The following is a 20,118-nucleotide window of genomic DNA, read 5'->3' on the forward strand; positions in this document are numbered from 1 at the left end:
AGGCAGGAGAATTTCTTGAACCCAGGAAGTGGAGGTTGCAGTGAGCTGAGATCACATTACTGTACTCCAGCCTGGGTGACATAATGAGACTCCGTCTCATTAAAAAAAATAAAATAAATAAATAAATAAAGAGGTAACAGGCTGGGTGCAGTGGCTCATGCCTGTAATCCCAGCACTTTGGGAGGCCAAGGTGGGCAGATCACTTGAGGCTTGGCCAACATGGTGAAACCCCATCTGTACTAAAAATGCAAAAATTAGCCAGGCATGGTATCGGGTACCTGTAATCCCAGCTACTCGGGAGGCTGAGGCAAAAGAATCATTTGAACCTGGGAGGTGGAGGTTGCAGTGAACTGAGATCGCACCTCTGCATTCCAGCCTGGGGAACTGAGGGAGACTCTGTCTCCAAAAAAAAAATAAAAAAAGGGAAAAACGTGATGAAGGCGGTTGGCGGCCGGCGTGAAGAGAAGAAGGAGCATGGAAGGAAGGAAATGAATCTACCACACCCATTCCCCACCTGGTGTGCAGCCTAGTTCATCCCCAGGGGGAGCTGACATATGTGGGCTCCCAGTCCCTCCCTCGTGTCCACAACATATTTTCATGCCCCTCTGTCATTGGGAAGGCAGTGCCCACTCTGGGCTCTACCTTTTTTTTTTTTTTGAGACAGAGTCTCTCGCTGTGGTCCAGGCTGGAGTACAGTAGCGCAATCTCGGCTCACTGCAAGCTCTGCCTCCTGGGTTCACGCCATTCTCCTGCCTCAGCCTCCCCAGTAGCTGGGACTACAGGCCCCCGCCACCATGCCCGGCTAATTTTTTGTGTTTTTAGTAGAGACAGAGTTTCACCATGTTAGCCAGGATGGTCTCAACCTCCTGACCTTGTGAACCACCCGCCTCGGCCTCCCAAAGTGCTGGGATTACAGGCGTGAGCCACTATATGCCCGCCTCTGGACTCTACCTTTTTATCTTCTTGGTCACTCCCCCTGTTCTAGCCACAGGGATTCTAGCCACAGGGGGACAGTGGTCTCTAGACCAGACATCCAGAATGTTCCTGTCCATGGCCAACCTGGTGACATCACTGTGGATCCCGTGGCCCACAGCCACGATGGAGACATGACCTATTGCCTCTTTGTAGAGACCAGTTTTAGAGGGCAGGGAGGGTCTACCCAAGAAGGCCCTTCACTGCTCTGACAGGCCAGTGGTCTGCAAGGTGACAGTCCCCAGGGAAGAGCCAGGGGCAAGTCTGGCAGCGGGAGGGACTCCAGAGTCCTGCTCCACACAGTTGGCTTTGAGTGAGACAGTTCACAAGGGAACTGGAAGAAGAGTGGTGAGATGGAGGAGGTAAATAAGGTGCGGGCATCATGGAGGTCAAGGAAACAGAGCCCTGGGCTCCCGGAAGGCTGAGTTAGAGAAGGACTTTGAGTCGCTGTGCCTGGGGTTTTATGAATTCATTTACCCACCAAGCATAATTGAAAGCAGGGGTGTGAAGAGGTATTTATACACCCATGGTTTCTTTTCTGGGCACTGAATGTGTTTCTGCCATGGACCCTGAACCATGCCATGGACCCATATACACAGCAGTATGATTCACAAGAGCCTAAAGGGGAAAGTAACCCAAGGGTCTATTGATGGATGAACGGATAAATTAAATTTATCCACGTATATATGTGTACACACACACGTGTATACATACATGATGAAATATTACTCAGCCTGAAAAAAGAAATTTTAACACGTGCTAAACATGGATGAGACCAGGTATGGTGGCTCACACCTGTAATCCCAACACTTTGAGGGGCCGAGATGGGAGGATCAGTTGAGGCCAGGAGTTCAAGACAAACCTGGGCAACATAGGGAGACCCTGTCTCTATTTTTAAAAAATTGTTAAAAAATTGAAAAAACTTTTTAAAAGGATGACCCTTAAAGGCATTATCCTCAGTTAAATAAGCCAGCCAGAAAATGGCAAATATTCTTACAATACCCCCTCTTTTTTTTTTTTTTTTGAGATAGAGTCTCGCTCTGTCACCCAGGCCAGAGTGCAGTAGCATGATCTCAGCTCACTGCAACCTCCGCCTCCTGGGTTCAAGTGATTCTTCTGCCTCAGCCTCCTGAGCAGCTGGGACTACAGGCGCACGCCACCACGTCCGGCTAATTTTTGTATTTTTAGTAGAGACAGGGTTTCACCATATTGGCCAGGCTGGTCTCGAACTCCTGACCTCGTGATCCACCCTCCTCGGCCTCCCAGAGTGCTGGGATTACAGGCATGAACCACCGCACCCAGCCTACAATTTTACTTTTAAGGTGCTTAAAGTAGTAAAATTCAAGAGACAAAAAGTAGAATGATAGCTTTCAGGGGAAGGGGAAACGGGGAATTGTTTGATGGATCCAAAGTTTCTGTTTGAAAAGATGCAACTTCTAGAAATGTGTCGTGTTGATGGTTGTACTACGATGTGAATGTGCTTAATGCCACTGAACTGTGTAATAACAAAGGGTTAAAACGACACATTTTATGTTACGTATATTTTACCACAGTTAAATTTTAAAAGCCTTCCTGACGATAGCAGATTCTTGTCGTTTCTCAAAAAACATTGAGAGAACATTAAGAGAACAGTGAGACCAGGGTGAGAATCATTATAGAAAACACATACATTCCTCTCCTGTATTTGAGCTTCCCTCACTTGACATAATCAACCATTTGTATTTCCTTGAGGAGGAATCAACATTGAAAAGGAAGTGAAAAAATATTTGCAAAAGATATGCACATCTCTGTAAAAAGCTTACACATTTTGAGAAATAGGTTAGCAGTGGGGTGTCTAAATATAATATTAACATACAAAAATCAACAGCTTTTCCATATACCAACATTAACTACCTAGAAAACCTAAAAGTGGGGAGATCACATGGACAGTAGAAACAAGCTATAAAACAGAATTATATTGACCCAAAATTGTACAGTATAGTCATGGATAAAATCAGAAGGGTTTGGCTGATTTCAGTGGCTCATACCTGTAACCCCAGTGCTTTAGGAGGCCAAGACAGGAGAGGATCCCTCGAGCCCAGGAATTTGAAGTTACAGTGAGCTGAGATCACACCGGTGCACTCCAGCCTGGGTGACAGACTGAGGCCCTGGCTCTATTTTTAAAAAAACTCAAAAAAGTTTACTAACAGAAACATGAAAATGCAGAAAATGTGGCGTGAGATATACCTCAGAAAGGGTACTGTTTACAGTGTGACAGCTGAAACGAGGCCAGAGCATCGCCTTGTTCAACCTCAGATGGGAATGTACAGTCGGCCACTCAAATTTTTCACTCCTGTGTATGTCCTGGAATGACTTCTAAAGTGCCATAAATATTGATTTGGAGTTTACAAGCAAATTTTAGCGGTGAGGCGAATTTGCAAATACGGAATCGGCAAATAATGAGGACCAACTGTACTAACTTATTAAAAAGTAAAAGCCCACCAAATAGTTGAGGAGGGCCATTGATGTGGTTTGGATATTTGTCCCTGCCCAAATCTCATGTTGCACTGTAATCCCCAGTGCTGGAGGTGGGGCCTGGTGGAGGTGTTTGGGTCACGGCGGGGGCCAGATCCCTCATGGCTTGGGGCTGTCTTCACGATAGTGCGTTCTGGAAAGATGTGGTCATTTAAAAATGTGTGGCACTCCCTCTGGCTTGCTCCTGCTTTCGCCATGAGACATGCCTGCTCCCCTTTTGCCCTCTGCCATGATTGCGAGCTCCCTGAGGCTTCACCAGAAGCTGAACAGGCACCAGCACCATACTTTCTGTAAAGACTGTAGAACCATGAGCTAATTAATTAAGCCTCTTTTCTTTATAAATGACCCCATCTCAGGTATTTCTTTTATAGCAGTGCAAGAATGGCCTAATACAGCACTCAAAGTTGACATTAGCCTTATCTGCATTGCGTTAATTTTTTTTTTTTTTTGCAAGGAGAATGCCATTTTAAATTTCTGGTGTATTTAAAAAATGGAACTCAAAAGGGTCTCTGGCCTGCCTCTGATCAGTATCTAGAACCTTAAGAGACACTGGGAGTTTTGTTGCTCCTGATAAGCTGTTTCTCTCCAGCCTGGGAGATGTTCCCTCTCCCACTCTCCCTACTAATATTTCAGGGACACACTATGAATATGCCGTTTCAGGTCTGGTCTGCTTATAACGGACTGTTGGATGGGAGAGGAATAAACTATCTTCTTTCAGTTGTTCTTATTGAATTTTACCACAACAGCAAAACTCCTCCCTAATGATGGAATTAGTCAAGAGTCATACCTTGACTCCTGAGTTAACCAAGACTGACTGTGTTGATGATAACCATTAACTCATACCGAGGACTTTCTGGAGTCAGACACTGCATTCCCTGTACATCATCTCCATGAACTTCCGTGGCCACCCTCCGAGATGGGGATCTACTTTCCAGATTTAAAATCTCTGAGCCTCAGACAGTTGAAATCCCAGCTGGTCACAGTCTGAACCCAGAACCGATTTCAGAGGCCAAGTCCCTCCCCATCACACTAAATAAAGGACGAAGTATTTGTGTCAAGCCAAAAATCAAGACATGGGGCCCTGAAGTGCTTTATTATCAGAACTTATTGGAAGGGTTTCCCAGTTGCTTTCAGGCAGGTGAGTTCATTTGGTGGCCCAGTTCTTCAAATCTGTGAAGGCTTTTTCTTTCTAATGTCTCTTTAAGTCCCCTGAGGAGAAAAAAAAAATCAAATGGGAACCCACAAGTTCAGATCTTTCTTCCAAATCAGGCAGCTCTTGGTAGACTTCCCAGTAAGGCTTCCCTGGGGTCATGACTTGAAGGTCCGTAGAAAGATCTACGATGATTTTCATGCTTTGAAACATATGGCAGGTTCTTCTAGGGAGCACCTCTTCAACAGACGAACAATCAAGAAACTGACCAAGGAGGAATGTGGCTCCTTAAAAACAGCAGGAAGAGCTTCTACCCAGAGCAGCATTTCACTTATTGCAATGAGGTCTTCCTGCCGAAGGCTGCAAAGAGGAGAAACACAAGTTATCACTGGGGGATTCTCGTAATATGTGCATTCAGTCTCCAAGATCCCACAGTCACCATATGATGAAAATATTCCCCAGTGAATTGATCCATTTATAAATTGGCCATCACCCAAAATCTCCCCACAATGAACTTTAGAGTGGCACTATCCAAAAGAAACATTACTGGAGCCACCTATGCAATTTAATAATATATAGCAGCCACTTTTTAAACATTCTTATTTATATTTTTTGAGACAGAGTCTCGCTCTGTCTCTCAGGCTGGAGTGCAGTGACGCAATCTCAGCTCACTGCAAGCTCCACCTCCCGGGTTCACGCCTTTCTCCTAGCAGCCACATTTTTAAAAAAGGAACTTGGCCAGGCACAATGGCTCACACCTGTAATCACAGCACTTTGTGATGCTGAAGCAGGAGGGTCGCTTGAGGCCTGGAGTTTGCGACCAACCTGGGCAACATAGAAAGACCTTATCCCCACAAAAACATTTAAAACACTGGGTACGAATGTACCACTGCACTCTAGCCTGAGCAACAGAGCAAGATCCTGTCTCTAAAAAGTAAATAAAAATTTAAAACTGGTAAAAGTACTTTTAATAATAAATATTTTATGTAACCCAGTATTCCAGAATATCATCTCAACATGTAATCAAAATTTTAAAATACTGATATTTTATTTATATATATATAATATGTATAATATATATATTATAAATATATATATAGTGCTGAGCTTTTGAAGCCCAGTGTGTGTTTTATGTATTACAGCACATCTTGGTTTGGACAGGCCACATTGTGGCCAGTGGCTGCCATATTGGACAGCACTGGTATAAGAGGGTCCATCTCTCACTCCCGCATCAATGTCCAATGGTTTCTCATTCAACTGGAAAGTGAAATTGGAAATCTCACGAAAGATGAAGAATTATGAATGTGGTACGTTGAACTGCTGGGCCCACCCACAAGACATCGACACATGAAGGTGCAGAAGGGTTAAACCAGTTAACACTGAACAAAGGACAATGGATGTGATGAGTCACAGGCTGAGTTGTACCCCTCCACAGTTCACGTGTTGAAGTCCTAACCTTTAGTACCTCAGGATATAACTTCTTTGGAAACAGGATCATTACAGAAGTTAAAATGAGGTCATTAGGGTGAGCCCTAATCTTATTAACCTGTCCTTATAAAAGGGAAATTTGAACACAGAGACACCCACAGGGAAGATGATGTGAAGACACAGAGAGAAGACAGCCATCAGCAAGCCAAGGAGAGAGGTCTGGAATGGATCCTCCCCTCACAGCCCTCAGAAGGAACCAAGCCAATCAGCCTCTCAATCTCACAGTTTTAGCATGCAGATCTGTGAGACAATACATTTATGTTGTTTAAGCCCTCCAGTCTGTGGTACTTTGTTATGTAGCCCCAGCAAACTAAAACATGGGTTGGCTGGTGGCATTAGAACAATTTGCCCAGGAGAAGGTTACAGGCAGCCTATAGGACAATTGAAGATGCATTCTACTTTCTGCCTGCATTGTGCATCTAGTGAAGAAAACAAACAAAACTATCAGTGATTCATGGTGTCATGGAGGCTCCCTCTGCACATGCCTTGGGGAGAGGAGAGGAGAGGAGAAATGGTGGGTAGTGGAAGTTCAAGCCTCCATCCCTTATTAATCTGTGTAATGGGCCAACACACCTCATTCCTTGGATTCCTGGCAAGTAGAACTTTCTCCACTAAAGTTTCTGACAAAAGGCCTTCTCCAAATAAGACCCAAAGAGACATTTGGGATTTATTGCCTCCTACTTTCTAGAAACAAATAGAAAAGGCGGGAAGCACAGCTTACATCATTGGTGGCTAGTTGAAGGAGTTTACATACCCTACCATGACCCTGGTATGAGTTGAAGCCTGCTGCTCAGAACCCACTGCAACTGTGTGTGTCTGTGTCTGTGTGTTCTGCAATTCCAGTCACAGATCTGCCTGCCACACAGTGGAGCCCTCTCTTGGACTCTGAATGCATAGCCCAGCAAAGCCAAGCAACTGAATCTCACCATCAGAACAGGTGACAGCAGCTCCATCAAAGCAGTCGGTGGTACATGAGATCAATTTGTTTTTTGTATTTCTGGGCTACAAAATGTCTCTTAAGTTTCATCGTTGGACCTATTGAGAAAGGAGAAATCAATTGAGTTACGGAGATAAAAGAAAATTCCATACACCCATGCATGACCAGGCAACAGAGTCCCATGCCTCGGGCTAGGCTGGGTGGCTGGCTGTGCCATTGACTTTCAGGGTGTGTAACTTGTGCCATCTGTATGGGGATGATAAAACTTCCATGTGGTCCTTCAGCTGTGGTGAGGATTCTGTGAGGTGGAAGGTGAAGAGCACGCTGCATTCTGTGCCTGAGGTGGACTGTGTACCCAATGGAGGAGGGATATCATCATCTCAAACCATGCCCCATCCCCATTTTACAGGTGAGGAAACTGGAACATAGAGAGGACCAGTTCCTCTGAGGTCAGCCAGCAAGTGCATGGCAGAATCAAGACTCAAACTGGGAGTTGTCTGCTCCCTCAGCCCAGGACTTTCGTTGAAAGCCTCTGAGTCACCAGGGGCATTGATGACCTCTCTGCGTGTCTCAAGCAACCCCACAAGGACTGTTTTTCAGCTTATAGTTGAGAAGACCACCAGCCTGGACAACACGGCAAAACACCATCTCTACAAAATAAAAAGAAAATAGCCACACGTGGTGGAGCACACTCGTCCCAGCTACTCAGGAAGCTGAGGTGGGAGGATTGCTTGAGCCTGGGAGTTCAAGGCTGCAGCGGCAAGTCGTGATCATGCCATTGTACTCCAACCTGGGTAACAGAGCGAGACTCTGTCTCAAAACAAACAAAAAACAAGGCTCAGTAGGACAAGTCACTTCCCTGTGTAGAGGGGACAGGATTTCAACCCAGGTTGTTCAGTGCCACATGCTTGCTCTGACTCTTCCATCCACACCGTCAGATTACAGCCAAGCACTGACAGCAAACTCCCAAATGAAAGTACATTGGTAGAATCCAGTATCCCCACTCTGGAGTGAGCCCTTCCCTCATAGGGAAAGAGAGGCAAAAATAAGACTCATACAGAGAATAATTTCATGTTCTGATGCTTTAAAGAAGACAAGGTGGTATAATGGGGGTGACAGTGAGCTACAGGGTGAAATATTAAGGACAATGGCAAGCCACTTAAGCCAGCATGGTCAGGGAAGGCTGAAACCATTCCTAAAAACTTTATAATATTAATCAGAGAAGAAGGGAGGGGGAGAAACTAAAATCAGCCATACTTACAACACACTCAACATTCATCATTAGGTCAGTTTGCTCTCTGACCCCTTCCTCATAGCTAGCTGTCTGCCTATTGCCCCAGAATCACACACACAAAAAAAACCCAGTCACAAGATATAGTTCCCCTTAACTGTTCTACAGATAACATATTAAGCATTGTGAAAGGTTAAGTTTTCCATTTGAGATATCTTTTCAAGTCCTGCATACCAGTGAAACTACTGATGCCCACTGATCTGAAGGACCCCACAGGAGCTGAATTACCAAAGAATGCAGCTTCCACATCCAGATGATTTCATCCCCCTTACCCGAACCAATCAATGACTCTAATTTTCCAGCCCTTCACCCCCAAAGATCCCCTTAAAACCCCAGCCCAGAATTCCTCAAAGAGAGATTTGAGGGTTCTTTCCATCTCAGTTGGCTTCCCTGCAAGGGAATTTAATTTCCTTTTTTATTTTTGTTGTTTGATTTTTTGTTTTTGAGACAGGGTCTCCATTGCTTAGGCTGGAGTGCAGTGGCATGATTGTGGCTCACTGCAGCCTTGACCTCCCCGGGCTCAAGTGATCCTCTCAGCCTCCTGAGTAGCTGGGCACATGCCACCATATCCAGCTAATTTTTGTATTTTTTTGTAGAAATAGTATTTCACCATGTTGCCCAGGTTGGTCTCAAACTCCTGGGCTCAAGCAGTCTGCCCACCTCAGCCTCCCAAAGTGTTGGGATTACATGTGTGAGTCACTGTGCCTGGCCATAATTAAACTCTGTCTTTGCTGCATCCCTTGCTGTCTCAGTGTATTGGTATATTAGTGTGCAGTGGGCATACAAACCTGGTGGTCCTGTAACAAGGCTGCTCTGAGGAGGAAGAGGCCTGTAGGGTGAGACCTGGACCATGAGAAGGAGCCATCCAGGCAAGGAATTGAGGGGGAAGGGTATTACCAGGGAGGCAGACTGGCAAGTGCAAAGGCCTTACAGTTGGACAAAGCCCAGAGAGCTGCAGGAACATCAAGAAAGCCCATAGAGTTGGTGCAGAGTGAATGAAAGGTCAGCAGGAGAGAGATTGTGTAGAGCTATAGTAAGGAGTTTGGATTTTATTTCCAAGATGAAGAGCTGGGGACCAGTTAGCTAGAGGTGGCAGCATCCCTCTCCTGGTCCCTGGCTGGTCTCATAGATCCTCTGACCTTCAGAAAAGGACCCGTCTCTTCAGAGCCCACACAGTCCCGGATGCTAACAAGGGACCAGTCTCCAAACGTCATGGCCACTCACCTAGCTCTCCACCATAGATGGAAAAGTCCTTCTCCAAGATGACCCACTTTTGAATCTTCTGTGTATTGTTCATGGCTTCCTGGTTCACAGCATTGATGCCTTGCTGGATGGCCTTGTAGACCAGGGGGTCTTGCTGCTTCACAATCTCAGTCACGGTGGATGCCTGGCTTCCCAGACCCCGGCAGAAGTTGATGGCCTCCAAGTTCAGCTTGTCCAGAGGTTCTCCGCTCATCTGATTCATCTCACACTGCCCCCGGACACCTCTGTCACCACACATACTCCTTGACCAGCACCCCTCCCCAGGCCCACAGACCAAGAAGTGGGTCTTGAACCCACAGCTGCATCCTCTTGACCCTGGGGTGGGGCCAGGGAACGTAAGAGCGGCTGCAGAGACTTCCCCCAATGACAGAAAACCCATGTTACCTTCAGCGTCAGCAACATGCTCAGAAACTTCAGTTTATCTCCTACTAACATGGCGTTACTGATGATGGGGATCTTCTTCTTAACCAAGGTCTCAACGGGAATGGGGGGCACGTTTTCACCACCAGCAGTGATAAGGATTTCTGGAACAGAGCTTGACTTGGTACACGTCCAGCCATGACAACGTGGAACCCCCAGCCCCTTGGAGATCAGAAGGGCAGCTGCTGGCATGGCCAACACTCACCCAGAAAGCCCCAGAAGCACAGGAGGACCTGGCCCTCTTCCCCCACCCACTTTTAATTATCATCAAGTGTCCAAAGTTGTGACTTCCACTTGGACAGCATCTTAATAATTCATTTCCTATCTCCTGGTCCACCATGCCCTGGTTTTAGGTTCTTCCAATATGTCTTCCTTGAAAGATAGTGAAGCCTTTTTGGCCACACCTTGCCTGTCTGTTGCCTCCTAGTCACTTAGTAACCCCTTCAGAATGTAATGTAATTCCAGTCTTAGCCCCAGGGACATGTGTAGTAACCCTAATTTTGGCAAACTCTGCAAGAATCTCCCTTAGTCTCTCAGATTCTTCAACAGCGTCTCCTCCTGCCCCAGACCCACTGGTCACTTGTTCTTTCATCCTAAGATGCTTCCCTCTTTCTGTCCCACCCACTCAAACTCGTTCTCCCTTGTCCCAGAGACTCACAAAGTCACCTTTACTGTGGTCATTAATAGCAGTAAGAATAAATATGACCATGAAATGGACGTAAGTGTGTAACGCCTTCTTGGGGTAAGAGTACTGAGTGGGAACTACTCTTCACTTTTTAATGTGGTTTGGGTGGGTTGGACTGCAGGGGTGAGCATGTGACCACCTCTGACCAATCAGCATATTTCACCCCTTACAGTGAGACATATCGTGACTCGAGGATCCAATGAGAGGCCTAAAACGCTGAAAACATTGAGAATGATACACTCTAGTCCCCTTGCGGGGTTAGAGGTCAGCCTAGACTGTTGGTAGCTTTCTTGCTACCAGATGGCAAAGTTTATTTAAGAATAGCCTTTGGGAGGCCGAGGTTGGCGGATCACCAGGTCAGGAGTTTGAGACCAGCCTGGCCAACATAGTGGAACCCCGTCGCTACTAAAAATACAAAAATTAGCCGTGTGTGGTGGCGTGCGCCTGTAATCCCAGCTACTTGCGAGGTTGAGGCAGGAGAATCTCTTGAAGCCAGGAGGCAGAGGTTGCAGTGAGCCGAGATCGCACCACTGCACTCCAGCCTGGGCGACAGTGGGAGACTCCATCTCAGGAAAAAAAAAAAAAAAAAGCAACAGCCAGGCACAGTGGCTCACGCCTGTAATCCCAACACTTTGGGAGGCTGCGGCGGGTGGATCACCTGAGGTCAGGAGTTCGAGACCAGCCTGGCCAACATGGTGAAACCTCGTCTCTACTAAATATACAAAAATTAGCCAGGTTTGGTGGTGTGCGCCTGTAATCCCAGCTACTCGGGAGGCTGAGGCAGGAGAATCACTTGAACCTGGGAGGCAGAGGTTGCAGTGAGCCAAGATTGTGCCACCGCACTCCAGCCTGGGTAACAAAAGTGAAACACCATCTCAAAAAAACAAAACAAAACAAAATAAAAAAGAACACTAGTGGCCAGGGGGAGTGACTCACACCTATAATCCTGCCACTTTGGGAGGCTGAGGTGGGCAGATCACTTGAGCCCACAGTGCTAGACTAGCCTGGGCAACATGGTGAAACCGGGTCTCTGCAAAAAAATAGTGGGGTGTGGTGGCATGCGCCTATAATTCTAGTTACTCAGGAGGCTGAGGTGGGAGAATCACCTGAGCCTGGGAAGTCGAGGCCACAGTGAGTCATAATTGGAGACTGTATTCCAGCCTGGCCAACAGAGTGAGACCCTCTCTCAAAAGTAAAACAGTAGCAGCACAGAGGAAAACTCAAGAAAAGAATTTTAAAATTTCTTATGACCTCATTTTGGCACCCAGATCCAGCCATGCCTGAAGCCAGCTAACCTTTTGGCCAACTGACCTTTTCAGTTATGTTGAGTCAACAGTTTTGCTTTTTTTTTTTCCCCCCCTCAAACCTATTTAAACCCATCTTAAATGGGTTTGAGTAAAAAAGCACTGTGTTCTCCATCAGGTTTTGGCAAACTATGGCCCATAGTGGCCAAATCCAGGCCACTATTCAATTTTGTATGACCAAAAGCTAAAAATGAATTTTACATTTTTAAGTTGTTGGAAGTCAAAAGAAGAATATTTTTGACACATAAAAATTATGACATTCATATTGGCAGCTGGCCACACCCATTCTTTATGTGTTGTCAACAGCTGTTTTTATGCTACAAATTACCGAGTTGAGAAGCTGCAACAGAGACACGTTTTGTGAACCCAAAAATGTTTGCTAAAGGGCGCTCTTCAGGAAAAATTGGCTTATCCTTGTTCTATACTTTCTTTAATCCTTACAACTCTGTAGATTGTTGTCCTCTGAAAATGCTGAGGAAGAAAATGGCACTTTTTTACTCAAACCCATTTGAGCCAGCTTGAATGAGTTTGAGTTTACCTTTTTTTTAGTAAAACTGTTGGCTCAATATAACGGAAAAGTTCAAAAGGTCCCTGGCTTCAGGTATGGCTGGATCAAGGTGCCAAAATGATGTCACAAGGAATTTTTTTATCCTTCTCTTACTGAGTTTTCCTCTGGGCTGGTGCTATTCTGAAACGGGCTTCAAGGCTTGTCTTTTGCAGGTCCATCCGCCTGAGGGTGGACCATGGGATACCAAGTGACCAAGGGGTAACGTTTGTTGGACAGGAGGACAGAGATGGGTTGTACAGACTGAGGTGTTTCTGCACAGCTCCTCTTGGAAGATGAGGAACTGGGGGTGGCCTTTGTGCTGGTATGCTGGGCCCTTAAATGTTCAGGGAGGGCCTGCTTGCAGGAGATTCCCAAAGAACTCAGCCCCTGGTACCTTTGATGCGGCCAGTGACATAGAGGAATCCCAGACTGTCCAGCTGGCCCAGATCCCCAGAGTGTAGCCAGCCTTCATCATCGATGGCCTCTGTAGTTTCAGTCTCACTTTCCAGGTAGCCCATGAAGATGTGCCTACCCCAGAGGCAGATCTCCCCAATACCATCCTTGTTCTGCTGGAACAGCATATTCTTGCACCCAGTCAAGATCTTGCCACAGCTGCCAGGGGACAGAAGCAGAGAAACTGAGGCTCATAGAGACAAAATCAGCCACCCAGCTCTGCCTGTATCTTCAGCCTAGGTACCTAATACTCTGCTCAACTACAGCAGGCTGGATATGCACCCGAGTGCACAGAAGGAGGTGTTTGCTGCAGTGTTTAATCCAGCGTGTCAGATTCCCAAAGGCTTTGTGAACCGGGAAACCCAGCGGTGGCCGGGTGCGGTGGCTCACGCCTGTAATCCTAACACTTTGGAAAGCCGAGGAGGGAGTATTGCTTGAGCCCAGGAGTTCAAGACCAACCTGGGCAACATACAGAGACCCGTCTCTACAAAAATAATAAAAAATAAAAGTTGGGCATGGTGGTGCATACCTGTGGTCCCAGCTACTTGGGAGGCTGAGCTGGGAGAATCACCTGAGCCCAGGAGGTCAAGGCTGCAGTGAGTAGTGATCACGCCACTGTACTCCAGCCTGGGCAACAGAGCAAGACTCTATCTCATAAAACAAACGAAAACAAAAAACAAAAGAAAATCCAACAGCATTTCAGGCTGTTTTTTGTTTTTTTTTTTTTTTTTTTAAATCTCCACATATGCCGGCAAAGAAAAAAATGCTTTTGGCTTAAGGATAGGAAAAAAACCCCCTCATTTTTAAGAAAACAGATAGGTAGACCTCTCTGCAGTGATTCAGACAGCTAATTTTAAGTATGACAACCAACTACAATCTCTTTAGAGGTAAAAGTTACTTTCATAAAACAGAGTAGCACTATTTGAAATCTGGATTCTTCTTCTTACTTTTCTTTTTTCCCCCCTAGAGATAGTATTGGCCAGGGTAGTTCTAGGATGCAGGAAAGGAAATATTTTCTCCTTGTGTTGCTGAGATCTCTTTGATTAACTGTTAGCAAGGCCAGTGGTCCCAGGGTTAAATGTAGGTATTCCCCCGGTTAGCAAAAGAAAAAATGGAGACAGACCTGAGAAATTTAAAATTTACAAAGAGCTGCCTTATGATTTCCCCCACTGAAACTTTTTTAGGTATGTAGAAAAATCCAGAAGCCATAAAAGAAAAGATTGGTAAGTTCAACCATCTAAATTTGTGACCACAAATTTCTGCAGAGTAAAAAATATCTTAACTAAAATCAGAATACCAATGACAAGCCAGGGAATAAAATATTTGTAACTCATATGAAAGACAAAGGGCTGATTTTCCTAATATGTAAAGAGTGCCAACAAACCAATAATAAAGGGCCCAATAATCTAATTTTTAAAACAGGCAGATAATATTGACAGATAGTTCATAGGAAAGGAAGTACAAATGACTTTTAAGTATATGAAAAGGCTGGGCATGATGGTTCATGCCTGTAATCCCAGTGCTTTGGGAGACTGAGGATTGCTTGAGTTCAGGAGTTCAAGGCCAGCCTGGGCAACATAGCAAGACCCCATCTCTACAAAAAAATTTTTACAAAATTGCCAAGCATGGAGGCTTATGCCTGTAGTCCCAGCTAGTTGGGAGGCTGAGGCAGGAGGAATGCTTGAATCCAGAAGTTTGAGGTTACAGTGATCTATGATTGTACCATTGTACTCCAGCCTAGGCAACAAAGTGAGACCCTGTCTCTAAAAAGATTTTTAAAATAAATTTTTAAAAATAAACATATATATGAAAAGATTTTTTTCAAACCTCACCCATGCTAAAAGGAGGGAGTCAGGGAGAGACACAACCAGAAGATTCTATGACTATGACTGCTGTCAGATGGGGAGTTGGACCTGAATTTGGTATTCTTAAAGTTTTCTTATCATTGGGTTCAACCTTGCAGCCTAGGGCAAGCTGAGCTTGGGAGAAAGCCAGGAATGGGCCATGGAGGTGTTTTGAGATGGGGGATCATGGGGATGAAAGGTGCTGAGGTCACAGACGGTGAACTTGGAGGCAGAACTCACAAATGACAAATGGGGAGACCATGGAATGTTCAGAGAGCCATCCCCCTTGTCTGTGGGCTCTCTGACCATCCAGGGTTTCCCATGGTCATGCAGAGTTAGGAGTTGGAGGCTGGAGAAGAGGATCATTCTGGAGACACCACGTCAGGATTCTTCTTAACCCAGAGGCCCATCTATATACCCACCTTCCCCCTCTTGACCCCATGTTATGGGAGGAGCAGGGGTCTGCCCCGGGGGCTGGTACCTTAGAAGCCTGTAGTTATTCTGGTTGGATATTGTGTGGGGTCCTGAGCTTTCACTCAACCCATACAACTCGCCTATAGGTATGTCCAAGCTTAGAAAGAACTCGGCAGTCTCTTGGTTGAGAGGCACAGCCCCACTGATGAAAGAGTGACAGTGATCCAAGCCAAGGGACGTCTTGACTTTGCTGAACACGAGAGTCTTAGCCACGCGGTAGCTCATGGGAGTATTATATTTCCTGTGAATAAGAATGCCATCAAGTGGAAAGGGGCTGATGGGACCCTGTGGAGAAAGCTGAGCCTCCTCACCAACTATCCTCCCAGCCCTCTGGATGCTGCACCTACCCCAACATCTTCTTTGAGTTGACCTTGAAGCCAACGTTTCTTGCCCACACGAACACCTTCTTCTTCAAGCCTGTGGACTTGGCACTATTTTTCTTCACTGTCTCATGTATCTTCTCCCAAATCTGGGGCACTCCCATGAAGATAGTGGGTTTTACCTTCCGTAGAGTATTTACCAAGGTGCCCTGTACGTAACGAAGCTAGGTTAGCCACAGCAGGGCCTTCCGTGCACCAGGGATGTCCATCTCTCCCGATCCACCCAACTCTGCCCAAGAGAACATTCCTTCACCGATCAGATTATGCAGGGCTCCCAGCCCAAAGGAGACAACCCACTGGCTGGGTTGGCCAATCAGATTTTTGCACTCTCTCTAGGGATTTGATGAGAAGCATAAACTGGTAAGATATTTTTGGAAGGTAACATGACAGTACTATTAACATTTTAAATGCAACCTGTCAACTTCACTTCTGTGGGTGAAGGAATTCAGCTGAAGGAAAGACTCAGTCACACAAAGAAACACATTCAAGATGTTCTTTGCAACACTGTTTTGTAACAGAATGGAAACAGCTTACAGGTTCAATGACAAGGGGTTGGCTAAAGAAACTGTGGTCCAAGCATGCAGTGGAATGTTGTACAACTGTTAAAAAAGGATGCAAGATTCTCCCCCAAAGAGACCTATAGGTTCAATGCAATCCCTATCAAAATCTAGGCAGGTTTTTGTTTGTTTGTTTGTTTTGTTTTTAAATACAAATTGACAAGCCGACTTTAAAATTTATATAGAAATGCAGAGGACCTAGAATAGTCAAAGCAATTCTGGAAAAGAAAGACAAAATTGGAGGACTTACTACCTGATTTTAAAATTTATTCTAAAGTAGGATGAACAACCATCCTGGTTTACTGCAGAACTGCAGGAGTATCTGAAATGTGAAACTTTCTATTTTAAAACTGGGGAAGTCCCAGGCAAACCAGGAAAATTTAGCCATCCTGCTATGAAGCTAGTGTGATCAGGTCAGTGTGGCTTTGGCATAAAGATAGAAATGCAGATCAGTGGAACAAAACAGAAGATCCAGAAACAAAACCTTACATTTATGATCAATTGATTTTCAACAAAATGCCAAGGCAATTTAGTGGAGAGGGGAGACTATTCAAATACAAAACGAAGTAAAACAAACAAACACTTCCACAAAACTTAGGGTTAGAGCCTTATTTCTCACCAAACATGAAAATTACCTCAAAATGTATTATAGCCCTAAATGTAAGAGCTCAAACTAAAAGCCTTTTGGAAGAAAACGTAGAAGAAAATCTCTGTGTCTTTAGAGTAGGCAAAGATTTCCTAGATATGATACCAAAAGCATAAAAGAAAATAGATAAATCAAACTTCATCCAACTTGAACTTTTTTCCTCTTCAAAAGATTATTGAGGAAACAACAAGCCATAGAACTGGGAGAAAGTATTTGCAAACCACAAATTTGGTAAAGGATTTGTAACCAGAATATATAAAGAACCCTGAACACTCAACAATAAGATTAGATATGCAGGCCAGGTGCAGTGGCTCACACCTGTAATCCCAGCACTTTGGGAGGCCGAGGCGGGCGGATCACAAGGTCAGGAGATCAAGACCATCCTGGCTAACATGGTGAAACCCCATCTCTACTAAAAATACAAAAAAATTAGCTGGGCATGGTGGCAGGCACCTGTAGTCCCAGCTACTCAGGAGGCTGAGGCAACAGAATGGTGTGAACCTGGGAGGCGGAGCTTGTAGTGAGCTGAGATCGCGCCACTGCACTCCAGCCTGGGCGACAGAGCAAGACTTTGTCTCAAAAAAAGAAAAGATTAGATGTGCAGCCAATTCTTTTTTTTTCATTTTAAATTTTCTTTCTTTTCTTTTCTCTTCTCTTCTTTTCCTTCCTCTCTTTCTTTTCTTTCTTTTTCTTTCTTTTTCTTTCTTTCTTTCTTTTTTATTTCTTTCCCTTCCTTCCTTCCTTCCTTCCTTCCTTCCTTCCTTCCTTCCTTCCTTCCTTCCTTCCTTCCTTCCTTCCTTCCTTCCTTTTCTTTCCTTTCTTTCTTTCTTTACTTTTTTTTTTTTTTTTTTTTTTTTTGACAGAGTCTCCCTCTGTCACCCAGGCTGGAGTCCAGTGGCACCATCTCAGCTCACTGCAGCCTTTGCCTCCCAGGTTCAAGCTATTCTCCTGTCTCAGCCTCCTGAGTAGCTGGGATTACAAATGCATGCCACCAAACCTGGCTAATTTTTTTTTTTTTTTTTTTTTTTTTAATAGAGACAGAGGAGACAGAATTTCATCATGTTGGCCAGGCTGGTCTTGAACTCTTGACCTGAAGCAATCTGCCTGCCTTGGCCTTCCAAAGTGCTGGGATTACAGGCATGAGCCACTGCGCCCGGCTTTTACTTTTCTTTTTACTAGTCATGCTAGCACAGAAAGAGCAACCAAATTTGTAAATGGGCAAACTATTTGAACAGATTTCTTTTTCCAAAGAAGATGTGTAAAAGGTCAATAAACACATGAAGAGATGCTCACTATCATTAATCATCAAGGAAATGCAAATTAAAATGGCAATAATAAAAAAGGCAAAATAATAAAATAATAAAAATGATAAAAAAATAATAAATTAGAATGGCAATAATAATAAAAATAATAATAATAACATGCGTTAGTGAAGATGTAGAGAAACTAACCTTCGCACACTTCTGGTGCACTTACTTTAGAAAACAGTCTGGAAATTTCTGAAAATATTAAGACACTTTTGTCTCTATTCAGATTGACAAGTTTTAAACATTCTGACAATATTAGGAGTCGGTAAGGATGTGGGAAAATGGGAACTTCTCAGGTCCTGTAGGTAAATGTGTATGTATTATGTATTCAGCCAAGAAAGGAAATAATGTATTGAAGACCTAACACATCTCAGGCACTGAGCATGGGGCATGCGAGAGGGATCGAGAGGGCCCAAGGAAATATTTAGCAGAGAGCTAAGTGACAAAGAAGAGTCAGCCCTGCAAAGAACAAGAGCAAGAACCTTCTAGAAGCATGTACAAAGGCCCTAAGATTTAGCCTGCTTGATGGAGAGTGTGGGAGGCAAAATAATGGCCCCCTAAAGATGTCCACGTTCTAACCCCTGGGACCTGTGAATGTATAATCTTTCATGGTAAAAAGGACTTTGTAGATGGGATTAAGTTAAGAATCTTGAGATGGGAGATCATCCTGGATGATCTGGGTGGCCCAGTGTCATCACAGGGTCCTTACAAGCGGGAGGCAGGAGAGTCAGAGAGGGGAAGAGGTTGCCCTGCTGGCTGTGAAGATGGAGGAAGGGGCCCTGAGATAAGGAACATAGGTGGCCTCTAGAAGCTGGAAAAGGCAAGGAAATGATTTCTTCCCCAAGAACCTCTAGAGTGAATGCAGCCCTGATGACGTATTGATTTTAGCCCAGTGAGACCCATTTTCAGACTTCTGACCACCAGAACTATAAGATAATAAAAGGGCCAGGCACACTTGATCACGCCTGTAATCCCAGCACTTTGGGAGGCTGAGGCAGGTGCGTCACTTCAGGTCAGGAGTTCAAGACCAGCCTTGCCAACATGGTGAAATCCCGTCTCTATTAAAAATACAAAAATTAGCTGGGCATGGTGGTGCATGCCTGTAATCCCGGCTTGGGAGGCTAAGGCACGAGAATCGCTTAACTCGTAGGCGGAGGTTGCAGTGAGCTGAGATCACGCCACTGCCACCGCACTCCAGCCTGTGTGACAAAACGAGACTCTGTCTCTAAATAAATAAATGTTGTTTTAAGTCACTAAGTTTCTGTTCATTTGTTGTGGCATTAACAGGAAACTAATTCAGAGAATGTAGCTTGGGGAAAATGTCAGAGTTCTTTTCTGGCTCTGTTTGCAAAGTCCAGACATGTAGGAAATCACTGTAAAACAAATTAGTCAGGCATGGTGGCATATGCCTGTAGTCCTGGCGACAGGGGAGGCTGAGATGGGAGGATCCCTTGAGCCCAGGAATTTAAGGCTGCAGTAAGCTATGATCGTGCCACTGCATTCCAGGCTGGGTGACAGAGCACGACCTTGTCTCTAAAAAAAATGAAAACAGTATTTTAAAAAGAAATCAAAGTGTTCTCTCACATAACTACTTTGCAAAACCTACCAATGAATGATTTCCAGCTAAATCAAGGAATAATCCAAAAAAAGGCAAAGACCCCAGAAAACAGGGGATCCAACCCAGGAGTGGGGAGAAGGGGTATCCCTGTATGGCAGCTTGTAGAAGATGCTGTTGATGTCCTATCACATCTCTAGTGGCCCACAGTTCTCTCTTTTCCAGAAAACAGCCCTTACTTAGAAATAACTGGGAAGTTATGCTCCCTATCCCATGTGGGTGCCTGAGCCCACAGCCAATGACTATCTGAGTTGGGGATACAAAAGCACAG

At 44.9% G+C, this 20,118-nt stretch overlaps 2 protein-coding genes across 5 annotated transcripts in view; both read right to left on the reverse strand.

Moving 5' to 3' along the window:
• The window catches only part of TRIP10 (thyroid hormone receptor interactor 10), a 550,254-nt gene extending 540,423 nt beyond the window's left edge, over positions 1-9,831 (reverse strand). The window contains exon 1 of the mRNA XM_050770331.1: positions 9,825-9,831. The gene's annotated coding sequence lies outside the window, so the exon portion shown is untranslated. The remainder of the gene's footprint in view (positions 1-9,824) is intronic.
• ACSBG2 (acyl-CoA synthetase bubblegum family member 2) overlaps positions 4,553-20,118 on the reverse strand; it is a 46,743-nt gene continuing 31,177 nt past the window's right edge. For 3 of the 4 annotated variants that reach the window (XM_050770263.1, XM_050770264.1, XM_050770265.1), the window contains 7 exons: positions 15,690-15,871; positions 15,350-15,583; positions 12,966-13,183; positions 10,000-10,139; positions 9,577-9,823; positions 7,051-7,159; positions 4,553-4,996 (listed from right to left, as the gene is read on the reverse strand). In XM_050770263.1, the coding sequence (XP_050626220.1) occupies positions 7,077-7,159; positions 9,577-9,823; positions 10,000-10,139; positions 12,966-13,183; positions 15,350-15,583; positions 15,690-15,871 (1,104 nt within the window). In that variant the 3' untranslated portion in view covers positions 4,553-4,996; positions 7,051-7,076. The remainder of the gene's footprint in view (positions 4,997-7,050; positions 7,160-9,576; positions 9,824-9,999; positions 10,140-12,965; positions 13,184-15,349; positions 15,584-15,689; positions 15,872-20,118) is intronic. The other variant, XM_050770266.1, reaches the window with a different exon arrangement.

Source organism: Macaca thibetana, chromosome 19 (genome assembly GCF_024542745.1).
Source record: "Macaca thibetana thibetana isolate TM-01 chromosome 19, ASM2454274v1, whole genome shotgun sequence".
Taxonomy (NCBI): Eukaryota; Metazoa; Chordata; class Mammalia; order Primates; family Cercopithecidae; genus Macaca; species Macaca thibetana.